Here is a 15,746-nt window from a genome sequence, read left to right as displayed (position 1 = left end):
AGGACTGGGATGGAGGATTTTTTTTACTAGAATCCGTGGCTGTCTTTTTAGGTGGACTAATAACACGCCCACCTTTATTTTCTCGGCTATCCTCAGAGTGCGGAGGGTTGTCGAGACAAGTGAAAGACCTAAACATTTTTTCGTAATGCTTAAATTTCTCAACAAGCACCTACAGATCCTTCCCGATCTCAGAAAAACCATTTCTGGACTGCCTAAAGAATTTAAATAAATCAATTTCGGTTGATCTACATTTTTGACAAGACCAACGATGACCTATACCCTCGTTAATAGCGTCTAATACTCTACCGCTCAAACCAGCACATTTTATATGGGCAATCCCATCGCAGAGCCAGCATGACACATAGGAGTCGCTTTGCGTCTCGCGTTGCAATTGGTGTAAATACACGACATGTTTAAAATTACATTTATTTTTAGGTTTTAGAAGCAAAAAAGCAAATACAATTTTGAAAACGATGTAATAATCAGTGAACCAATCAGCTGGTAAATATCAGTTGGAAAGCTATGTAGCGAACAGTTTTAAATGCACTGTATATTTGACACCTAATAAACACAACGCAAACAGCTGTGGCAAAGATGAAACAGCAGAAATGACAAAAAGACAAAAAGAGCAAAATCAATGTACACAAACAAATACAATTTACAACAACAATATATTATATGAAACAAAATACTCGGCACATGCAATTAAGAATATCAAGTTAAATTAATCAAATTTACAGGAAATTTTGATGTTTTATTTATCTTTAAATTGTGCACCAGAAGTTTATTAACACTTTCTTTAATTTTTTACTTTAATAAGCGTAAACAGCTTTATAAAACACAAAATTTAAAGAGATCACAGAAAAACACAGCTTCACAGCTTGACGTTTGCGTATTACCGTCTTTTAATTAATTTTAAATTAATACCAAACTCGAAATATTCTGACTACAAGAAGGATCATAATTAAAAGTACTAAATCAGGGTTTTTACACACTTCTAGAGAAAATTTTTTTGAAGCATTTTACAGGTATATGTAACGTTATAAGGACTAGTAGTTATATACATATTAAGATCGTTTCGAAGTATTTTCCAAATGTGTCTTCAATTAAGATGTTTTTGGAATTAAAATTACGCTCAAGAGCGCAGAACATTTTATCTTTATTCTGTTTATTCTGAAAGCACACCTCTTGCTAAGGCATCGAATTATTCGTAAATGTTAGAATACAATACATGCTTAAAAAGTTCTGAAACTTAAATGCTTCAAAAACTATACGCGATAAACCGAAAATTTTGAAAATTGTGAAATGTGGAGTTACAAACTTTGAGTTACTTGCCATTTCGTTATTTTTTAATGCACACTTTTATGACCTACTACATATGAAGTGTACACATAAGTGCTAAATGCCCATTTAATGTCAAATCAGAATATGGTGTGCTTCAAAAGTTATGACATAATTAATTTTGCCCCTCTTAAAAATTACAAAAAAAATCCACTTGTTTTCACTATTGTGATTCACACACCTTTCTGGTGACAAAATCAAAGCTTTTTTAATAGTATTTAATTGACTAGGTAATCGTTTCCAAAGTTCTTCGATTAGGGTGATTAAACATTTTTGACGGTCTTTTAATATGCTGCTTGAGTCAAGTTTATCACGCAGTTCATTAGCCTCTTCTATAAAATTATCGTGGAAAACTAAGTTTTGTATATTTTTATAATTGGGAAAAATTTATTTGAAGAAAAAAATCGCCGAAAATCGCCAATGGCGATTTCTTAAATTTTTACGTGCAAATATACAAAAAAAAATTGCCAAATTGGTGCGAAATTGCCAAATCTGGACACTGGTGCTGAAATACAAATAAAAACACATAAACAAAATCAAATTGTAGTTTTTAATTTCGTTTCATGTATTTTTGGATATTTCGCTGCCATCTATTCACTAATTTACAAGTATTTAGAAGTTAGAATAGTGGTCAGAAAAGTCACTAATTATCCTGATATTTTCCCAATAGTTTCATCGCTAAATTCACTTGTACATACATCACCAACTAGATGACATGTATGAGCGAGTGAACATACTGTAAGGCAAATGCGCCCATGTGTGTGCAAGAAAAGGATACACTATCACACCCCCAGAGAAGTGGTCCCTTTTTCCCCAAGCCCATACAAAACTAACCGCTAAACTGACGAAAAGTTTTAGTCAGTTTTCTCACTAATTTAACCGATAATCATAGGTCATGGTGGTTGTGCTGAGTCGAGACTTTCCCTACAAAAAATGGCTGACCATATCGAAAAGAAACTATTGATTGTACGCTCGCATACATATGTACATACATACATACATATATACATCAAAGAAAATTTCACTTTATTGCCATGATTCAATAACTAATAATAATTGATGCGCCTTGCTTTATTGCTTGCTGTGGTGCAAAATATAGAAGTCGGTGAATTCAAAGAAACAATTAATAAAAATCAGTGTATTCAATTTGTTTGTGGATAGAGAAGAAAACATTTGAGGCCAGTGCGCTTAGGCCGACTGTGGAGTCAGTGACTACAGTGCTGAAATACAATTCAACGCCAACGTGGGACTCCAGCCCTAGGAATGGATGAAGAAGGACCAAACGGCGCTGAGGAATTTGTTTTTAGCGACAAAAATTCAGTACCGATGAAAAATTATAAGAATTGTCTGAGCTCAGTAGCCCTAAAAAAGCTTGCGTCAATATATTTTTACAAATAAAACAAACACATAAACAAAATCGATTTGCATTTTTTAATTTGGTTTTATGTATTTTTTGATATTTCGCTGGCATCTATTCAGTAATTTATCAATTATTTAGAAGTTAGAATAGTGGTCAGAAAAATCACTAATTATCGTGATATTTTCCCAATAGTTTCATCGCTAAACTCACTTATACATCACCAACTAGATGACATGTATGAGCGAGTGAACATACTGTATGCCAAATGCACCCATGTGTGTGCAAGAAAGGGATGAACTATCACACGCCCGGAGAAGTGGTCACTTTTTTCCCCAAGCCCATACAAAACTAACCGCTAAACTGACGAAAAGTTTTAGTCAGTTTTCCCAATAATTTAACCGATAATCATAGGTCAGGCTTCTTGCAGGGTTACGATTATTGATTGATACTCGATACCGATTTAAAAAACATCAAATACTTTTGATACTCGGTACGGATACGTTTAGGCTACCAATAAGAACGGGCTTAAATGGGCTTGAACCAGTTAAATGAGCAAAACGTGTTTGTAAACTAGTTAAATCACATGCAATTGTTGTTGGAAAATTTAACTAGTTAAATCATTTAACTTGTTTGAAAACCAGTTCAACGCAGAGTTGCATCAGAAAGCTTTCTGCTTCAGCCAATCAGAAAGAGCCAAAAGCTTTCATTTGACATGCCAACGCCCAAAAAATTTATATTCCCAAAAATATTAAAAATTAACACTATCAAAAAATATCAAAATTGTATGCATGTCTGCCCGCCAAAAAAGATGCCAAGGCGGTAATTAGTTATTTCCATCAGTTCTCGTCGTACGCAGAGATAAAAAGGGCATACGAACTAAACATTTTGAAGTTTCTAAATAATCCGTATGCGTTAATATCATGAAGCAGACATTGGGTAGGTTCAGAAGGCGCAGCAGTTGAGCGCAACCGTTTCTAAAAAAATCAGTGATCGTTATGCGTCTTCTGAACGGCTTGATGCATTAACTGTCGAATTCAACTCTCAAAGTTACACACCAACATGTTGTTTCAAATGATCAGAAAAATATTACGATCATCTAACACGCAACTGTTCAGTTGATCAGAAGTACACAACAGCGCGTTCAGAAGGTAAAATCGCAACAGTTACTGAGCTGTTGCGCCTTCTGAACGTGCCCATTCGCATAAAACCAATTGAAACACAAAAACTTGATTTTGTATTTATTTTTTTAAATATTTATTTGAAATCAAACAACCATCAAAGTTAACTCCAAATGTTCAATGTGGACGATTGTGTTTTACACAAAGTTTTTTTTTTATTTAACAAGTTAAATGGGGCCAATTTGAACGTAATATTGTTCATACTAATTGTTAAACATATTCATAGTCGAAATTAAGTCCATTCTAAAGTTATTTGAAGCTTTTTTGACAGAAATTCTGTTGGAAATTACGTCTAAAACCTGTAACTAAAGTGTCGACTTTATTTTGACTATGAGTTCGCCGCATTGTTTTATAGACGATATCATATAAAATAGCAATCATTCTTTTCTAAACTTGAAATTTATATTAGGTTTGTTCCACAGACCCAAACAGCCCAGAAAGCGTTCCTCACACAAGAAAAATGGGTAATAGAGAGCGAATAGGTTTCACTTTTAAATGTCTTCTTCTTTGCGAAACAGCCCGGACTTTTTTCCGGGCACAAATGTGCAAAGGGCATTTTGAAATAACAGCTGTTGTTGTTTAAATCCGAAAGCAAATTTTATAAAACACATAATTGGAAAATACCACAGAATTTCCAGAAAATGTATTTATTTGGTAATTTGATTAGCCATATGAGATAAACACACGTAAAATCATTGTTTAGAGCTGATTTGTTGATTCCGTCCGAAAAAGGACGCGTGAAAACAAACTTACGGAAAAAGACGCTTTAAAAAACTTCGGCGAAGAAAAACGCGAACACAGATTCAACATCATTCCGAAAAAGCTCTTTGGGGAAATCGTATACTGTTACACTCGAAACAAAGTTTACCGGGAAAATAAGTTTATGCGTCTTTCTTCGTCTTTCCTTGCCGTCACCTATGTTAATAGTCTTTCTTCGCCGAAGTTTTTTTACGCGTCTTTTTTCGCGGTCAACTTTTGAGCTCGCGTTTTTATTCCTATCTAGGGACGATATGTATGTATGTGTTAAGAGGCAAACATTTGGATAAGTCTGTACAGTAAAATGAATTGCTATACGCAGTTAACTTGTTTTTATTGTACTAGCTGTGCTTAGCTTTACTTAATAGGTTGTACTCGTATTGAGCAGGCAAAATTATCCAGCAGCAAAAATTCTGAGAATTTAGCAGCATTCGCTCTCGAAGGGACAAAATATGCACAGAAGTACGAGAACGCGAAATTTGCAAAAACTTGCAAATTGCAACCTTCGAAACAGCTGATCACTTCCACAGTTGCCACTGATGGTTCATTTGGCAATTTATTTTCTGCTTGGTACATTTTCCCCCGATTTGGTGTTTTATACAATAGAATAATTTTGGACAAGAAAACCCTTTTAAAATACAAATTAATTATATCGGAATGAATAAGTTACTTTTCTCATAATTATTTGTGATATAACATGGTGACGCATTCAAAAATAAGAGAATCACCTCCAAACATCCATCATTGATCCAAAAAAATTGTATAGATATAGTTACAAATGTAGCTTTAAAATTATAAAATTTTCATTTCAACAACAACCTACCAAAACCGACAACTTCAGCAAAAGGCATTTCAGCATGCTGAATTTAATCTATTTTGGTATATTTAAAGGAAAATTATTGTACAAACGAAAAATATCATACGGCAACCATAGTCAGCACGCACTAAAGTAAACAAACTGGAGATTAATAGTAAATTAACGAAAAATAAACTCAACAATCATTGTGCCTAAGAAATTTACTCACTTCTTCGATGTATACTAGCATTAATAACAAAATTTGCAATAAATAACTCAAAAAGGACATATATTTTGTTTATTTACAAACATGTGTTTGTGATCAGCTACTTTTCTTACTTGCAATTTTTCGCTGGTAAAAATTTTTCCAGCAGAAATTTCCAGCTCTCTATCATATTTTGCTCTCTCAATTTCCCGTACTTTGCAAGTTTTTTGCGTACGCGAACGCAAAACCAGTAAAAGTTTTCTAAAACTTTTAATAGTTTGGGTACAAGTACACTCCTAATGTTTAGTTATCTATATTCTTAATAAATTTGACATTGAAAAAAATAGTAAAAACTCAAAAAAAATCTTGGTACGTTGTGGTTGGTTATGGTAGCATTGTTGCCACTATTGGTATTTTCCTACCAAATCTGGTCGTTTCTTTTTCATTTGGTAGGTTGGTAGGCAAAGTAAGATTTTGGTCGGATAATTGAATTAAGTTTTTAAATTCTTAATTATAAAAAAATATATCATTTCCCATATAAATATTTGCCAATTGTACCTTTTAAACATTTGCCAATCCTGCCTTTAAAAAATAAGAAGATACTTGGTTTGGCCACTGATGGAGCCAATGTTATGGCTAGAGACTTGGGCGGACTGAAAACATTGCTGCATAGCGAAGAAACCGATTTATTGTATATAAAGTGCACATGCCATTCGCTTCACCTTTGCTCAAGGTACGCTTGCGAAAAATTGCCGAAAAGCATTGAGACACTGTGCCGCAACATATAAATTTTATTTTCCAACAGTTCAAAGAGGATACATGAACTGAAGGAATTTCAGGACTACTATCCGGTAAAACCCCACAAAATCTTAGGTATATCTCAACCACGATGGCTTTCACTAGAAAACGTTGTGTTAAGATTAGTTGAGCAATGGAATAGTTTGAAATATTATTTTATTTCCTGCTTTAACGGTATGCCATCTGCAGACCTGGCAGAAGGAATGTATTGCAAAACCAAAGGCTATTTTTTATTTCTATCGTATATATTCCCCATTAGTAACAATCTTAAGAAAAGAGTTCCAAGCTGAAAGCTCTCGTTCTCCATACTTATATGTCAAAGCATATTATATCAAAGCTATTATCTCCTAATTTTGAGTAACTTTTCTAAAAAAGATGCGATCAGTAACAATATAAATATTGCTTTTAAAAATGAAAATAATCATATTGAAATATCTGACATATTTGTTGGAACGAAAGCTGAGAAGTTTAAGAAAAGTAATGTCAATTGTTCTGGAATCCTTGAAGCTAAAACCAATATAATAAAGGTTTACATAGAGTTTTTGGACCAAATAAATTTAAGATATGATTTCAAGCGTGAAGATATAAAACTTTTACAAATAATAACACCAGCTAAGGTAGTTTCTAAATTTACCTCTTTTGTTAAAGTTTCCCCATCTCATAGATTGCGATCCTGATATAATAACCACGCAGTGGAATTTACTGACACGAGCTTGATACTTCCAGCGATTGCGAAAAAGTTGTGTCTATTAAAAATGGATTAAATGAAAATAGCTTCATGCATCTCGCCAATTTTGTTTTTATTATAATTTCATTACCATTTAGCTCTGCAGCTGCAGAACGCAAATTTTCAACGCTTTCTTTGATAAAAATATTCTCCAAACCTTGCAAAGCCATTGCACGTAGCACGGATTGCATGGAATGCATAACTTGCAAATACACAACAACAAAATACATGGGAAAGAACATTTCTTATCGCTACGAAATATGCAACGTCTAAGCCCATGTATATATTTTGCAAAATAGCATAGCAAGATAAATGCGACCCTGTGATAGTTGTTTGTTGTTGGAATTGCTACATATTTCTCTCATTCCTCTCATCTCGCTCACTTCATTTTGTTTGCTGTCTCTTATTATTGTATTTGATATATAATTTCGCTGCTTGCTACCCATGCATGCTACCAGTTTGCAATGGTGCGCCCTTCTTGTTAAACTTCCACGACACTACTGACATTCAATCATTACTTTTAACGAATACGAAAGAGAGGCGAAAAGTGTGGTAAGTTTACAAAGGGAAATAACAATGACGTTTTAAAACTATCAGTGTTGAGCATTGTTACAAATTTTTTTTATACCAAATGATTACACTGGACCACAAATTTCAACTTTTTCTCTTTACCAGAAACGCCGTCACCCCCTGATTCCGAAAATCAAGGTTATTTTTAATTCTATGGTACCGTTTTTGAGATATTTGCAATTTACCGTTTTTGCAAAAAAAAAAAAATTGGGTCCACTTTATCATATATATCTCAAGAACGAATTAAGCAATTCCAAAACGGTTTGAAGCTTTTAAAAGGTAATAAAATTTTCTATAAACTGTGCATACAACACTTTTTGCTAGGCCCTGTAGATTCAAAGATAACGAACAATCATTACCGATTTTTTCAATTTTTTTTGTAAAAATATAAAAAAAATTGTACTTTGCGGGGAAGGATCTCGAAAACCTTTTATTTTTTTGCAGATTTTTTTTTTCTCCCTAAGCTCTGTTGTATTACAAAAAAAATAAGCTATCATCGAAGAAAATCGATGCAAAACTACGTAAGTTATAAGCGATCAAATAAAAATACCCAGGTTGCGCAACTTCAATGTATGTACCTATACATACATACATATATTAAAGGTATAAAGTGCAAGTGAGATATTATCCGGATAAACGAATAACACCATAACAATGATAACACTTTTTCTTTAAATAAATCAAATAGTACTTTTAATACTCGAATTGTATTATAGTAGGTAGAGTGGTTGCATCGAAAGGAAGAGTGGTTGGGTTCGAAACCTGCTGTAGGCATGTAGTTATAAACATGTATTTCCGTCAGTTATGGGTAAGTATGCAGGTAGATTTTCAAAATTATAAGACACAGAAAATTTCTAAAGCCTACATCTAAAACAGGTAGTATTTTCTTTTCCCGGCTTGTTATAAAAAGGAACCTTTCTGTCTAGGTAAGATTTGATTTTTTCAATTTTATTCTTGTTCCGAGTATAAATATGAGTTAATGCGCTTTGAAACTTCATAACATCTTCAAGGCTCGCCGGAGATAGTTCAGTTCATAAGTCTAATTTCAAAACCGTGATTTATTAAAAAAAATAAAATGAGTAAAAGGACGCGAGAATTTGAGTGTAATAAGGATCCAGATATGTTCTGTTTCATGTGTGGCCAATATACTATCATAAGGCGACGACGAGTGTTCTCAGATCATATCAAAACTTTATACTCCAAGTATTTTGGAATTGAGCCTAAAAATGCTGAAAAACCATGGACACCGAACACTTTGTGTACATCGTGTCGAGTAGAATTGATTCAGTGGGAATCAGGACAACAAACAAAATTTGATACACCAATGATATGGAGAGAACCTACTTGCCATTCAATAGAGTGTTATATTTGTCAAACAAAAGTACTTGGCGTTGGAAGATCAAGAGGAGTAACCTATGCTAGCGTACCTACAGTGACATTACCAGTACTACATTCAACGGCAGTTGCGGATCCAGTTCCATTGTCAACAGTAACATCTGAGTGCGGGGGATCAAGTTGTACTGAATTTCGCATGGAAAACGAAAGAAACGTTCTGTCACAAGCACAACTTAATGATTGGATAAGAGATTTGGAACTATCCAAGGAAAAGGCCGAGATCCACACTTCTCGTATGCAACAATTTAAATTTGTGTCATCCGATGTTAAGGTGACATATAGTAGAACTCGTCACGAACCATTTTCCAAACACTATACCAAGAAAGACAGTATATGCTACTGCAACGACATCCCTGGTTTATTCAAAGAGTTTGGTCAAACATATGATTCAAAAGAGTGGCGATTGTTCATAGACGGCAATAAACTGAGTTTGAAGGCTGTATTATTGCATATTGGTAACAAAAAGCCTTCTATCCCGATTGCACATGCAGTAAATACAAAGGAAACCTACGAGGAAATGCAAAAAATACTCAAATTTATCAAATATGAAGAGCATGATTGGAAAATATGTTCTGATCTCAAAGTCGTTGCAATGCTATGCGGTCTACAAAGTGGCTACACCAAGCACTGCTGCTTCCTCTGCAAGTGGGATAGCCGAGCTCGTAAGGACCACTACGTCAGAAAGGATTGGCCGGAAAGAGTCGAGTTTACCGTTGGTGTGGATAACATCAAATACACCCCTCTTGTCAAGAAAGAGAAAATCATACTTCCACCCTTACACATCAAGCTCGGTCTCATTAAAAACTTTGTTAAGGCTTTGGACAAAGAAGGCGAAGCATTCGACTATTTGAAAACAGTTTTTCCAGATATTTCTCAAGCCAAGATAAAGGAAGGTATTTTTGTTGGACCACAAATAAGAAAGTTGATCAACAATAATCAATTCAAAGGACTACTCTCATCAGTTGAGGCAGCAGCGTGGGAATCCTTTGAAAAGGTCGTTGCTTCTTTTCTCGGTAGACACAAAAGCCCTAACTACGAGCAGATAGTGAACGACCTAATCAATAATTATGCGAAAATGGGCGTAAATATGTCTTTAAAAATTCACTTTCTCCACTCACATTTGAGCTTTTTTCCGGCAAATCTTGGCGACGAAAGTGATGAACATGGCGAAAGGTTTCATCAGCAAATGAAATTAATTGAGAATCGATATCAAGGATTCTGGGACGTCGCAATGATGGGTGATTACTGCTGGTTTCTCATAAGAGAAACCGATCCTAAACTGAATAAGCGTCAAAGTAGAACACATAATTATTTCGACAACATAGTAAAATCAAATTAAGATAAAGATTGTTAGAATATAGTATAAACATAAATAAATTTAAAAAAAAAGTTAAAAATATGGGTAATTTCATTCATAAATTGAACTTTTAACTCAATAGAAACAGAGCATAGCTAGATATTTCACTCTTCTTTATACCATACATACGTTTTGAGGTATACGTTGAAATTGCGCAACCTGGGTATTTTTATTTGATCGCTTATAACTTACGTAGTTTTGCATCGATTTTCTTCGATGATAGCTTATTTTTTTTGTAATACAACAGAGCTTAGGGAGAAAAAAAAAATCTGCAAAAAAATAAAAGGTTTTCGAGATCCTTCCCCGCAAAGTACAATTTTTTTTATATTTTTACAAAAAAAATTGAAAAAATCGGTAATGATTGTTCGTTATCTTTGAATCTACAGGGCCTAGCAAAAAGTGTTGTATGCACAGTTTATAGAAAATTTTATTACCTTTTAAAAGCTTCAAACCGTTTTGGAATTGCTTAATTCGTTCTTGAGATATATATGATTAAGTGGACCCAATTTTTTTTTTTTTTGCAAAAACGGTAAATTGCAAATATCTCAAAAACGGTACCATAAAATTAAAAATAACCTTGATTTTCGGAATCAGGGGGTGATTTTACATACGAATTTCATAACGGCGTCTCTGGTAAATTTTGGCCGTCGACCAGTGTTATCAGCGATGTGCATTTATTACACCCCCCACCCCGTGAATCAACCTGATTCACCACCATCGATATCGAGAACAGCAAGTTTAGAAGTTGGTCGGCGAAGAACTCCAGTCTCCGTCCTGACGTCGGCCCGCCTTACTTCACCATCGGGAACTTTATAAACTCGTACTACCAAACCACGGCACCACTGACGTCGTGGCACATCGGCATCGCAGATGAAAACAAGGTCACCGTCCTGCAACGGCGTTGTTCTTGCACACCATTTAACGCGACGGGTTAGGATTGGCAAGTATCCAACGTTTCCAGAATCTCTGTCGCAGCTGTCGCGTGATTCGCCACTGCTTGCGCAATGTACAAGTCTTCTCTTCCACCTCGCTCAAAGTCGATGTTTTAGCAGCATTGCTGGATCCTAACAGGAAATGGTTTGGTGTGAGCGGCTCCTTCTGGTCAGCCGACATTGCTATGTGTGTTAAAGGACGGGAATTAACGATGTTTTCTGCCTCGATGATGGCGCTTTGTAAAGTTTGCTCACGAGCCGCTGCCTCCTTCAACATGTGGTACAGCGCACGCTTCACGCATCTAACCATTCGCTCCCAAATGCCACCTTCCGAAGGATTATTTGGCCAATTAAATATCCACTCGACCCCTTTATTTGCTAGTTCACTTTGTACCCTCTCACAGTCGAAGACATCGTCGAAACGCTTACGAAGTTTTTCCCATTATCGCTGCGAATTCTGACCGGGGTTTCGCGACGGTTGATAAAATTCCTTATCGCCAAAAGCCATGAGTCCGTCGAAAAGTCGTGCGCTACTTCTAAGTGTATGGCGCGCACTGTTATCCATGTAAAGAGCGCACCCATCGTTTTCAGTGCGCCGGCCAATTGTGACCTTCAGCGGACCGAAGTAGTCAAGACCAGTGTAAGTAAACGGTCTGAAAAACGGCGTCAATCGGTCGACTGCAAGCGGTGCCATAATTGGCGTAACTGGTTTAGAACGAGCCAACTTACATATCTGGCAATTTGCGATCACGCCTCGTAGAACCTGTCTCAGCTTAGTAACCCAGAATTTTTTTCTTATTTCACCGATGGTTGCTTCAGTATTTTGGTGCTTCATACGCTGATGGTAATAGGCGACAATGAGCACAGTAACTCGATGGCGTGTTGGCATAATAATCGGATGAATCGCTTTAAATGGAAGATGACTTGCGGCTTCGATTCATGACTTCATCGCCATCCAAAACGGTAAAAGATCTCGAATCGTGCTAACATTAGGCAGCATATGTTTCTCGCGTAGGCTGTGTATTTCTGAGGCGTAGAAAGCGGCTTTAGCTTGACGGCATAATAGCTTCACTGCCGAATCTAGCTCTCAACTATTTAGACCAAAATTTTCATTTGCATATAATCTTCGGCGAGCCCGGTTCGTAAAAATAGCTAAATGTATGGAGCTAGCGGCAATCACTTCAGCCATCTCTGCTTTAGAAACGTAGGCCCTGTAAACCAACGTGCTGACTGGGCTAAGTCTATGTCTTGAGTCCGCCGAGTTGCTTCGTCTGCCACATCGCCAAGTTTTTGGCTCGGTCATAGCAAGTATCTCAGCTATCCTATGTGCTACAAAGGGTTTATATCGGCGTTTAGAGGATTTGATCCAGCTGATAACACTTGAGGAATCGCTCCAGAAAATGCAAGAGTGAACAGCAACGTTGTGTTCCTGGAGGATCATATGAGCCACACGAGTACCAAGAACAGCTGCTTGTAACTCAAGCCTTGGTATTGTTGTTGCCCTTGTGGGCTCGCATTTTGTTTTTGCGCATACGAAAGCAGTTCTGATACCATAGCTCGTTGTGTATCTCTAATAGCACACAGCGGCATATGCCTCCTCGCTGGCATCTACAAAGGTGTCCCGCTGTAGCTGCTTTGTGTCATGGCCGGGAAAATAGTGACAATAAGAACTTGTGCTGCCCTTCTTACCTCACCTGGCCATCTTCTCCATGAGTTGCTTATTTCTTCAAGGAAACGATGTAATAATGGTTTATCTCCAATCGTAATCTGACATAAAAATCCCAAAGAATGAAATATGACATAATATAACTGAGGAACTCTCTTTTTGTGGGCGATCGACATCCCTGAATAACTTCTTTATCAACACGCGGAAACTTTAGTTCGTACCTGAATGTGTCATCTTGCGGTTGCCAAATCAGGCCCAGCACTTTTCCGGATACTAAATTAGATGAACCAAAGTGGCTGCTCTTAATACCGTTGTCACCATTTTCTCGAAGCGCTTTAGCTAAGTCGGGTAAATTTGACATGAAACCACGCATCTGAAACCCAGTGGTTTTGTGAATTTCGCGTACCTGTCTAGAAACTCGAATCGCCTCCTCGACTGATGCAAAACTGTCAACCAAATCGTCAACATAATGGTGCTTGACTATAGCTTCTATCGCACGTGGAAAGGATTCCGCAGCATCAGGTTCACACTTGTCGTCGAACCTCCACAAAAACCTTTGCGAGGACCTATCTTTAAGCCGAATCAAAACTTGATGGAACATATCTTTCATGTAGTCACAAACTGCAACCGCTCCCATGCGAAAATTAAAGAGAATATTTACCAAAAGCTGATAGTCTTGTGGCCCTTTTAGCAAACAGGAATTTAGAGCGATGCCATCGATACATGCAGCTGCGTCGAAGACCAGTCGTATTTTACCTGGTTTGTTGGGGTTTACGACAGCGAAATGTGGCAGATACCATAACCTTGGATGAGCCGTGTTAACCTCCGCATATTAACCTTTCGAGCGTAGTTGCTGCTGATGTACCTTTGCATAATACTTTTGTAGGCGGCGGCAAAGGTTGCTTCTGTCTTCATCTTTCGCTCGATTCCGAATAATCTTCTTTTTGCCATTTCGTAACTATCTGACAATTGAATATCGTCGCTACTCCATAAAAGTCCCGTTTGGTACCTACCATTCACTCGCGTTATCGTTTTTTCCAATATGTCTTAGGCTGGTATATCTGCTTTTCCTTTCACGTGTGGCGCAGCTCTCACTCCAAAATTTTCGACACCAAAATGACGCTGAATTAAATCGTGCAGATGTTGATCGCAAACCGTCCCAACATGCAGACACATTGCCACCGGTGAGCTGTCTTCGCCTATTGGTCCGAAAACTACCCATCTTAATTCTGTATTAGCTGCGAAGGGACCCCGATGGGAAAGCTGGTTTAGAAGGCATTCCTAGGTGACAATTATCTAACCCTATTAATAGCTTAGGCGTCGCATTTGTGTAAGGCCTAGGCATGTTCGGAAGATTTTGAGCGATTTTCATAAAGTCGCAACTGCTAAAAGCTTAAACAGACGGCAGCGTTGATCCGGATTACCTCGGACTTAATCCGGATCAACTGCAGTTAATTCCCGAGTTGATCCGGATCAACGCTACCGTCTGTTTATGCTTTAAGACTTTGTGTTTACTGGAAACAGCGAAAACACGGCGTAAAGAAATTAAGCAAACGTCAAGCTGTGAGGTTGTACTTTATTGTGCTCTGATTTTGGCTTTCTACTTACTAAGTTCATTGTGCTAATTCTGTGTTAAAGTAGTGATAAAAAGTGCTTATGAGCATCAGAGTGTGAAATAATTGAAGCTAAGTGAAAGTTATTGGTTTTATATTAAAGTAAATTTAATTAAATTTCACTAGCATACATTCTAATTTTGCCGAGTCATTTGTTGCTATCATTGTTGTTGTATCCTTTGTAGTTAACTGAATTCATTTTGTTTTTGCACATTTGTTCTACTCTTTTTGTTTACTTCTTCTGGTAATTCTTGTCACAGCTGTTTGCGTTGCGTTTATTAAGTGTCATAATTACAGTGATACTCAAACTGTTCGCTACATTTATTTAAAGCTATTTACATCAGCTCCTTAATTGTTATAATTTATTTTGTTTGTCTTTTATTAACGAGGGTATTACATAAATCTTTCAATATGAAGTGCGATCTTGATACTTGCCAAATTAAAAGCGATTCTGAACGCTACTTATCGTGCTGGCTGTGTGATGGTATTTACCATCTGAAATGTGCTGGTTTGACGGGAAGAATTCTGGACGCTATTAATGATGGCAAGGGCCTTCGCTGGTCTTGCGTAAAGTGCAGGTACTGACAGAAAAATTTAAGCATTATGAAAATATCTTCAAATCATTCAAATGCTTAGATACCTTGCAATCTGTTAGGGATATCCGTGTGTCTAAACGTAAGCGTCCTCCAGCATCAGAATCCTCAGCCTCAAAAGACCGTGTAACGAAATCTGCTTCGGATAATAAGGAGCCTGAAGTATCTTCCCCCATTGAAGTGGTGGCATCATCTTCAAAGCCTCCACCGCCTTCCCTATCCTCAACTACTAACGCAGTAACTCAACCCCCTCCGCCGGTAGTCCAGTCTGATATGAGGAAATTAGCCAAAGAAGTCAATCTTTGTTTCTAGATTTTCGAGAGACACTACCGAAGACGATATAAAGCTTTATATCTTATCAAAAATTACAACTGTCGACTTAAGCATCAGAAAATTTAATTTTAATTACGAAAGAAATATTGCTTCATTTAAAATTGACGTAAATTTAGATAATTTTAA

At 36.7% G+C, this 15,746-nt stretch overlaps 1 protein-coding gene across 1 annotated transcript; it reads left to right on the top strand.

Moving 5' to 3' along the window:
- The first annotated feature begins 8,275 nt into the window (after positions 1–8,275).
- On the top strand, positions 8,276–10,440 carry LOC108360266 (uncharacterized). The gene is made up of 2 exons (XM_017612475.1): positions 8,276–10,067; positions 10,118–10,440. Coding segments are annotated over exons 1-2 (1,263 nt in total). The 5' UTR covers positions 8,276–8,806; the 3' UTR covers positions 10,120–10,440.
- The last annotated feature ends 5,306 nt before the right edge of the window (positions 10,441–15,746 follow it).

This window comes from Rhagoletis zephyria, unplaced genomic scaffold, assembly GCF_001687245.7.
Source record: "Rhagoletis zephyria isolate East Lansing unplaced genomic scaffold, Rhagoletis_zephyria_1.1 Rzeph_scaffold_00548, whole genome shotgun sequence".
Taxonomy (NCBI): Eukaryota; Metazoa; Arthropoda; class Insecta; order Diptera; family Tephritidae; genus Rhagoletis; species Rhagoletis zephyria.
Note: the sequence above shows the minus strand (reverse complement) of the source record. Positions and strands in the feature narration are given on the sequence as shown.